Genomic DNA, 10,000 nt, shown 5'->3' on the forward strand with positions numbered 1-10,000 from the left:
TTATCGGCCATCCTTGGAAATGCTCACCTGTTGCGGAAAGTGTTGTGTCTCTAAGTTACGGGGAGTTGCTGAGACACAATAAACGTTACCCAGTAGAACACCCGACAACTGGAGAGAATCCAATAATAATAATAATAATAATGATAATAATAATAATAATAATTCGAAAATCAGTATACTTGTTATTAATTAATTAATATCTAACAGAAACCGTTTGACTTTGCATCTAAGTGTAATGGTATTTCATATTTGTAGAATGCAAATAAACACGTGGACATGTTCAACACGATTTATAAGAACGCTAGAAATCAAATTATCAAGAGTTAAAGAAAAACCATTTTGCTTTTTGTTGAGAGGGGAAAGCCAAATTACTCGATAAAAAATCTCAGAGTAGAAATCCTCTTTTTTCGCATTCCTCCATAGTTAGTTCTACTAACATAGTTTTACTAACTATGTTCTACTAACATAGTTCTACTAACATAGTTATACTATGTTCTACTAACATAGTTCTACTAACTATGATTCCCCATAATACGCTTTGTTTGCGCCCCAAATTTTGCATAAGCCATTGTTTTCAAATGCTCTTGTGAATATGCAGTGTCCCAAATTAACAAGAGCCTTTGAAAACAACGGTTTATGCAAAATTTGGGGGCAAACAAATTTTATAATGGGGAATGCGAAAATAGAAAATGAAAAAGACGCCAAGTGTAGGATCCAACCATCCAACGAACTATATTCCATCGATCAAAGAAGCGTTTGAGTTGAAACTGAACAATTGAAATTCGGATGCTATTTCTGTCAACTAGGTTGGTTTTTGTAAGATACAAATTTTTAGCGCCTTTGTCAGGATAATCAATTCCAAAGTCAAGGAAGTACCACACTAAATTCTCTATTATATGAATGGCTATTAAACGCATACACATTATTCCAAAATGGCTGCCATTCAAATACTCTTTTTTTTTTTTTATTCAAATTCGCCCTTGATGCCTCGTTCTTAAGCTTAAACTTCAAAAGGATATTTTATCTTGAACGAGGCAACAAGGGCCAATTTGTACGTGCATAAATCAGCGGCCATTTTGGAATAGGGTGTATGCCTGGTGAATTAAGTTCAAGGTTTGTTTTCCTAAAGGTTGAACAACTTATTAGGCTCCGTGCAAATGGGCGCAACAACTCCCAACATTGTTTAGAGAAATAGGTCTGGCAGATGTTGGCTGATGTGCAAACGGATGCAACAACTCCTAACAATGTAAGGACGTGAAGCTTATTATGGGAAGAATACTACCCACAAAACTTACAAAAGCTGCTGCCATCTTGTTTTCAACATGTAATGCGTGTGTGTGGCCCCAGAAACATTGGAAGAGCTGTGCAAACGGGTCCAACATTGTTCAGCTACGCTCCGAGATCACGGAACAAAAGAAATGTTGGGAGTTGTTGGCTCAAACTTCGCGCAACAACTCCAAACAAACTACAGAGGAAAATTGAATGGCAATGGAAACTTGAAAACTGCTCTTCTGTTTGATACTAACCCCCCCCTCCCGTCTTAATTGTTGTTATGTTTATATATATATATATGTACTTTAGTACGTGCGACTTGTATAATATGCTGTTCGTTGTTAGTTGATTTTATTCTTTATGTACATTGTTATATTATCCAAACAACACGCGGTAACATGCAACAGGTTGTGCAAACAGACGCAGCATGTAACAGCGTTGCGTTCGTTTGTTTCAAATCACTGGTGGTCCGTGCAATTTGATTGGCTCCCATCAGTTCAATTCATCAAAGAATTGCGCTATGTTTCCTCTTAAAGTAAAGTAAAGTAGACCTTATTTAACGTCGATAACTCGTAACAGTAACTTTTAATCACTGACAAACCTGAGGTCGACGGTGCGCTTATTTGACTTTCCCCTCTCCATCAGTGCTCCGTTTTACGGGTATTTAAAGCTATTAGCTACACGGAAAGGAAAGGAGTCGAAACAAGGATGCGAGATCCGGGAATCGAACTCAGGACCTCTTGCACCAAGGCCGCGCACTAACCGACTGTGCCATCCTTGCTCCTTGCTCTTAATGAGATCCCTTTTTTATCCAATAAAAAACGGAAAATGATATACTGATTGCATTCGTCAATCAGAGTCAAGCAAAAATTGAAAATGGCTGCAATTATGAAGCAATTAAACTTCTTGTTGAGCAAGTTTGGTCTGAAATCATACTAGAGACGTGAAATCACGCGTATGAATTAAAACCAAATTGCCATTATAAATATAGAAAAACATCCAAGAAGAAATTCGTATACCTGTAATTATTTAGGTGTAGGTAAACATTAACACACATAGATTTTAATAGCGTTCAAAGGTGTCCTTACGAGCTAATATGAGTGGTACTTTTATTCTGATCTCACTGGGTCCTTTCCCTGACATCTTCCTTTCCTGGGTAACCCAGGATGGTTTGTTGACTTGTGCGTATCCCGCCAACGCAAATGATCCACGAAAGTCAGTGACTATTGGATCTACAGCACCTTTTCTCTTGAGTGCAGGCACCGCTGGTCCTATGTATTTTGAGCCTTCATCTTGAATTGCAACCAAAACGATATAACTGCAGTGCAAACGAAAATACACTAATAAAGATGGATGAATATACCGACAATATAAGAGAAGACATTGGATCGAAGACATCTATTTTATGTTCTGACAAATGTGTAGCAAGCAATTTTTGACGAAATAGCTGTTGCTGATTGATAGGGGAAAGACTGTACACCGGACTGACTGACCAACAGAACTGACTGAAAGACTGACTGTTTCGCTGACTTATCAAGTCAGTGACTGGCCGACTGACCCGTGATAACTATCTTACTGACTGGCACGATCACTAGCTCACTGACTGGCTCTATCTCACTGTTTCACTGACGTGTTGACTCAATAACTGGCTAACTGACTCATGATCACTAGCTCAGTGACACTAGATCACTGGTAAACTAACGGAATGGATGAAATACTGACTGACAAAGTGAGTTACAGACGGACTAATCTCAACATCAAAACTAATTGATAGAGAAAAAAATTATTTTTTACTCTCCAACGAAGCTGTCAAGGTAGTTAGCCAAGTTGTTCCCAGATGAGCTATCTACGAGAGTGTCAAAAGCCCTTGCCCCAACAACAGCACCTATAACGAAAATTAAGCAACCAATCAATGCATAAGTTAGTCAATCACCACCGGGCAGGGTATTATTTGGACGATATTTTGGTTTTAAATCGCCTGTGGGTTTTTCAAGATAAGCGTTGAAAGGATCGGAAGCATCCCTGAACATTGAAGCCACTTAGACAGACACATGTAGTCATGAAAAAGTCTCAGTATTACACTGCGCATCATGTACAGCTTATATGTGTGTCAATATTTATAAATTGGATCAAATCTGCAACATTGTAAATATGGCGTAGTCGATCATACACACTGAAACATTTCTCAAAGCACATGAGAGAAGTTGTGAATAACCCATAATTGTTTGCGAATAAGCGTGCGCATTCCGAGAACATGACGAATTTTGCTGTTTCGATAATCGAGATAGACAGGTATACGTACGATGGTGTTTTACTCTTAAACGAGCACGATGACCTATATTTTTTATTCCATAAGTTTGGTGTACATATTATCCCCTTTACAACAAAAAGGATTAATTATCGGAAGGAAAAAATGATGTAAGGATGTAAATTATGATCTTGAAAACAGCGGCTAGAGAAACGTTTTGAGTCGACGTCGTTTTAAGTTGAGTGATTTTTCCATAAACTACATGAGGCAGTGTTCCATATGTTGTAGACTTTCTACTGTCAGGTGTTTTTTCAAGTGTTACTTTAAAAACTCTCCCGTTTAGCTACCTCGAGATGTACCCTGAGCCGATGAAATAACGCGCGTGATTAGTATCAGTTCAGGCATCAATGGGGTAAGATTGGCCCATTATATCTCTTAAGCAAGCACGGTGACATATCCTTTTTAATGTAGTTCTCAAAACAGGGATTGGTAGAGAACATTCAGGGAAAGTTTCAAGAAAATCGTTCGACAATATTTGTTTCTGAGGAATAACCTTAAATGATCTGACTCCTACAATGACCCATAACACTTATTTTGATGCTTATTTTAAATAGCGAAGTTTTGATCTGCCCGCGCCCCGAGACTACGCCTGTTGAATTGAGTATTTCTACCACTGACAGTTTTCAATCCAGTTGAGTCGCCAAAATTCTTATTCTCCTTGTACTCTCACCCTTTTGATAAATCAATGTATGTACCGTAATAATTTATGCAAATACCTCAACTTTCCTTTTGCGAAAAGTGCAAATGTGTCCAGAAATGCACATAATTAGATGCACTCGGATTTCAATAAGCGTCATGAAGTGTCCCCTTGCTCTTCTCCCCGACTTCAACCTCACTCATGTCGCGGAATACAGACAAAAAAACGTCTCAAAGTGTCCCCCAAATGCTGCTCTTTAAGTAAAAATCCGTATCAATGTTTTCGAATCTAACACAGAGTTTGCGCAGTTTCTTGAACAAATCATACTAACAATATAATAACCACCTAATTAAAGTCTCTAGATTTTTTACTTGAGCACAAGTGCTTTACCAGTTGGGGAGACTGTAATATTAAATCAAATCACATGAAATCCACAGAGTGGAAATCCTAGCAGATCAAATAAATTGACTGTTTTTGTTGATGGAGCCAACCGCTAGAGGAGTCCGGAAATCGAAACCGGGCCACACTGGAGGAGGGCGAGTGCATCAGTCTACCCTTCAGAGGAGATTTTTTGTGCGAATGCAGCTATTTAACAATTAGCTATTTAACAATTCGGCCTCGCCTCATGGGATATTGACCCGTGGCCCTTGAGGGCGAAGTGTCTAATTGTTTTAGTATCACCCAACTAGTTGGACAGAAAAGGCAATAACAAAGTTAGCGAATGCAAGTTGAAGAAATAATTATTTGGCCGGGATAAAACGCTTTTCGATACTCGAGGACTATTACTAATAGTCATTTCGTAGTGTAGCCAATCAAAATGCAGGATTTGCATTAGTCCACTAGTTGGGTGATACTAATTATCGTTACTTGAGAACTGAATTTTGGTGGACACTTTGTGACGTTAATTGCCTGTATTCCCATATGTGGGTGATGTTGAAATGAGGAGAAGAACAAGGAGGCATTTTGTGACGTTTACATCAAGACAGCCTTCAGTGCATCATAATACCTGCATATCTGGAGATCTATGAAGGCAGAGAGTGGTATGGTTGCATGCGGATTCCAAATTCTCATTCGGGGTTTCCTAGAAAACCCAGCTTAAAATCTTATGGCGACACGGGAAAAACTTCGTCGTTGAAGAAATCATACCTGTTCTGGCGTCCAATATAACAACGTTGTGTCCTCGTGTGTGAGGCGATTTATCCACCCCGTTTACATAGATGTAAGCGATTCCACATGTTCCTGTAGTTTTACCGGGATCATTGCATCCTTCGCTTCGAATGTGGATGTCGAGCACGTTAACTATAAAATAATAGGATATAAAATTATTTTGCCCAGATGTTGGGAGATATGCGAGTATAGGGATCCTAAAAATCAGTGAGGTTTATTAGGAGAGTCCATCTTTACCACTGGGTTGGTACATTAGCAGAGCTCTTTTTGGAAAGGATTTTTGCGTGATAAGTGAAATACGTGTTCGTTTTATCCAATCAAATGACTTTGCCTTGAGAAGAAAAACAACATCCTATAAAATTGTCTTTTCCACTAACGCCATTGCAATTTGACCTTAACGAACTCAAAATTCTATGAATATCTATTTATCTGTCTTTCGTCTATAAGATTGCTGTAAGATTGCTACAAGATTTGAAATTTGGTCCCAAGCCTGCAAAGAAAAAAAAAGACTCTACCTGGTGCAATCGATGCTGTCACTGTGCTTGGACCTAACCCCCTTAAAGCATGCGCTTGGGTGATCCACGATGGCTTGTATGAACCTGCGTAACCTATTAAAGCGAGGGAACCGCGATAGCCAAAAGTAATCGGAAGTTTCATGCCAATTCTGGGCAGCGCACCAAGAACAGGTCCACTATTATGGTATGCTTCGTCTTGAGTTGCAGCGAGAACGATTTTCCTAGTAATTGAACGATAGTTACAAGAACTCAGATGGACTGAACTTTGTATAATGTGATATTTCAATGTCTCAAGTAATTTTTTTCTAAAATGCGCTCTCGCAGCGCTTCAAAGTACATTAGTGTTTTGTTTATTATCTCCTAAAATCACAGCCTTTACTAAAGTTTCGGTGATGCCTCAGATAAAATTGATAAAAACCCGAATGCCCCTATAATATGCAGGAGTCGAACCCACGTCCTTCTTATTACCTGTTCAATGCTGTTGATGTTGCATGTTTCATTACCAGTTCTAGCATGTTTAGAATACAGATATAGTAGATCAGTGATATAATTTTCAGAATACATTAGAACATTCGCTGGTCTTCATGATCAGAGAGAATGACTCAGAAACTTAACAGAACTCTTTAGATTGCTTTTTCTTTCAGCAGGATCGTTATAAGTTGGAATACTTACTCTCCTGACAGACTATTCAGATAATTTGCTGCACTTGTACCAGCTGTGGGTATACCGTGATTGTCAAATGCTCTGGTTTCGAGGAACACGCCTGCAGTAAAGGGAAGAGGAGCGAGCAAATTCAAGTGGAACGTTACCTATGTATTTGCCATTTGTTCATAAGAATGCAATGTAAATTTGCTTTGGGCAAAAACCATGAGGTTCATGAGAAGGATAAGAAAAAAGAAGGAAGAGGAGTAGAATGTTTCACTGAATTATATCTTTTGTCAGTTTTCGATGAAATGTTGTTGCTTAAAAATCGGAAAAACTTCTGTTTTGCCAGAATATAGAGAAGGGTTATCATACAAAAAACAAAGAAAACTAATTAAAACCGATGTTTTGAACTTTTGGTGAGCAACAGTTACAACAACCACGTCATAAATCAATGTACCTTCTGCGGAAAAAATGACGACATTCATTCCTCTTGAATGAAGGGAATACCCTTGTTGGTTAACTTTAATGAAGGCTGTTCCACAGCCAGTTCTTCCAGGATCTTCGCAGCCTTCGCTACGCACAAAGATGTTCATTCTTGGTTCTAAATGAGAAAACAAAGAGACATAAAATATTTATTAGAGTTTGGAGTTGTAGTAACCGATACAAGACGTCTCGATCTCTCTCAGTTGTCACGTAGAGTTTGAAATGAACTAGACGTCCCGTGAGCGTAAACTGGGATGACTGTGGTACGTGCTACACAAAAACAGAAGACACTGAGTTGGGTGGTTTTGAACTGCAGCGTTCCAGTAATCAGAGATTCGAATGACCTCTGACGTTGCCGGAGTTACCAAGTTTTAATCATCATTTTCCTTCTTCAGGTTTGCTTTGAATTTTATCCACAATAAAGTGGAATGATGGACTGGAGGATGCGGGAAATTCAAAAACTGGAACCATGGACATGTAACGATTTTCGAAGAGAACGGTCTTCCTAGTCATCGGAAAAACTAAACAGTTGTGAAGAAACCTGGAAAAACACAGTTCAAGCCTGGAGTTTTTCAGTTATGTTCAGATCTCCAGCTATTGGATGCAAACTCGATTTCCGGAATATCACAAATATTCCCTTTATTGTTAAAGCCGACATTCTTCTCGTGGTCTTCCAACATCCCGCGGGGCTTATCAGCCTATAAACCATAGAAACTTGTGATCTATTGAGTAATTAACTTATACCCAATAAGGCTGCAAAAAGGAGAAAAACTTCAGGGGCGCACATTCATGATCGTATGACTGAATTTTATAATATACGCATTTATAGATTGACAAATGCTTACCAGGAGGACTTTGTTGAAGGGGAATTCTAAGGTGGATCACAGAGGGACCTTTTCCTCTTGGCCTTTGTTCTTGTGCAATCCAGGATGGCTTTTTGTTTCCTGCGTATCCGATAAAAGCAAAGGATCCTCGAAATTCCATCAAGATAGGTTCAGTTCCACCTAGTTTGATGAGGGCGGGTTTGGCTGGAAGCCAGTATTTTTCAGCAGTATCTTGAGTTGCAATCAGAACGATTTTTCTACAGTAAAAAAGGATAACACTTCTTACGCTTAAGAAAGATCTCAGTGATGATTTTTGGCCTATAACGAAATTTCAACTTTGGGTCATCGTCTTGTCGAACTGACCTCATTAAAATATGATCAATATAAGCCCAACGTTTGAATCACACGTCATTCCATGAACTTATTTCAACGAGAACATCGAGCCAATGTCGATTTCTGCGCGACATTATTCAGTCATCCGGATTAACTTATTTTGAACAAAACGTCAAATTCATTTATTTTAACAGCGGAAGGAATCGCATTTGACTTTGGCACTATGTTTGACTCGTCTGTTGAGCTACGTTAAATCCAGGGTTATTACCCTTGCCTGTGTCCCTGCAAATGATGCAGGGCCACTATAGGTAAATTCCACCTTGAAGAAGCTGATTTGGAAGAGCCAAATGGCAGATGAAACCGAGTAGAGTTCAACCATCTAAGGAATTTAGTCAATCGAGAGCGCAAGAGCTGTCGCGTAAAGAATTACGACGTAAAGTACAACACGTACGTGGTATGGAAAGGCCCACTGGGACGAGTGATGATATGTTTAAGCCCATCCATCGCCTGAAGGGGGGTTGTGGTTACGCTTACCCATAACCTTGAGAAAACTAGAAAGAACATGTCTTTTTGCAGGGATCTCATAAAAAAAACTTTGAGATTTCTTAATTAGCTTACTAGCTAATTAGCAAAAAAGAAAGCTAACTTATAAATATGACTTACTCTCCATTTATGCTTTTCAGAAAATCTCTCATTTCATTGCCAGAGGAAGCTACACTGTGAGTATCAAAATGCTTTTTATCAATGAAGTTTCCTGCGTTAGAGGAAGGAAGAGATTAAATTGAGTTTCACAGCCAACAGAAGAAATCATAGAAGGCCCTGATATCCTCAAGAAAGCAGTGACCTTTTTTAAGGAAGCTCTTCAGCCCGTAACGAAACTTTCTCAGTTTTTGCTCTCACCCATTCTTTCGACTTGTCGTTAGAGATATTTGATACATAAGGGGTCGTAAAATAAATAAAAGGTATTCCATAGTATCTTATGTTTTTACGTTCTTACGTTTTTGAATACTCGACGCTTGACATTAGAAGTTTCCTAACCATTGCATTTGAGCACGTATTCATAATTCACGAGGATGAAAGTCAACCCAAACGAAGGAAGCAGGGGACATGTATACCAACTCAAAAACCTCTTAACGGTTCTATAGTAACTGTAATAGTACTGAGAGCACTGGAGAGAATCCTGTCTCGTAAAATCGTTACTGATCACGCATTTCGACACATTGATTACATATGTCAATATTTGCACCCTATAGTTGTAGTTTTGTAATTTATAAAGAAACGCTGGGCAACAAAAACTCAAATAATTATAATAATGCAGTGTGTGAATACAGCGTATGAACTGGCAAGACACGAGTTTAACAGAATGAAAGCCCGAAACTGACCGGTACTGTACGCTTAAGTGCATTCTTACGCGTTGAGTTTTAACGTCATTTTTTCGTAAACCAAGCCTTTGTGAGAGTTTGATGTTTCGTATGGAGGACCATTAACACCCACTGCCGGCATGAACCGGTCCAGTGGAAAGTGTTTTATTTATATGACAAAAGCACTTTAAAGAAGCAAATAGAAATTACCTGTACTGGCGTCCACAACAACAATATTGTGACCCCGTCGACCTAGAGAGTGATCCTGTCCATGAACAAATATTTTTGCCCTACCACATGTATTTTGAGCTACTCCTGGATCTTCGCAGCCTTCGCTTCTAAGTAGCATGTCCATAAAGGTTACTGAAAGAAAATCAACAGCGATAGAGGGGGGAGGGAAGTTTCACGTTAAGTTTTTGTGACAGTCCCTGTTCAATCTACATCGATCCATAATC

At 39.0% G+C, this 10,000-nt stretch overlaps 1 protein-coding gene across 2 annotated transcripts in view; it reads right to left on the bottom strand.

Annotated features, from left to right (window-relative positions):
* LOC137992859 (uncharacterized) overlaps positions 1-10,000 on the bottom strand; it is a 40,654-nt gene that overhangs the window by 24,337 nt on the left and 6,317 nt on the right. For both annotated transcript variants that reach the window (XM_068838407.1, XM_068838406.1), the window contains exons 4-12: positions 9,756-9,908; positions 8,848-8,938; positions 7,873-8,108; positions 7,002-7,145; positions 6,572-6,662; positions 5,900-6,120; positions 5,364-5,516; positions 3,067-3,157; positions 2,361-2,590 (exon numbers count right to left, since the gene is read on the bottom strand). In XM_068838407.1, coding sequence (XP_068694508.1) covers positions 2,361-2,590; positions 3,067-3,157; positions 5,364-5,516; positions 5,900-6,120; positions 6,572-6,662; positions 7,002-7,145; positions 7,873-8,108; positions 8,848-8,938; positions 9,756-9,908 — 1,410 coding nt within the window. The remainder of the gene's footprint in view (positions 1-2,360; positions 2,591-3,066; positions 3,158-5,363; positions 5,517-5,899; positions 6,121-6,571; positions 6,663-7,001; positions 7,146-7,872; positions 8,109-8,847; positions 8,939-9,755; positions 9,909-10,000) is intronic.

The sequence above is a fragment of the Montipora foliosa genome, chromosome 2, assembly GCF_036669935.1.
Source record: "Montipora foliosa isolate CH-2021 chromosome 2, ASM3666993v2, whole genome shotgun sequence".
In the NCBI taxonomy this organism is placed as follows: Eukaryota; Metazoa; Cnidaria; class Anthozoa; order Scleractinia; family Acroporidae; genus Montipora; species Montipora foliosa.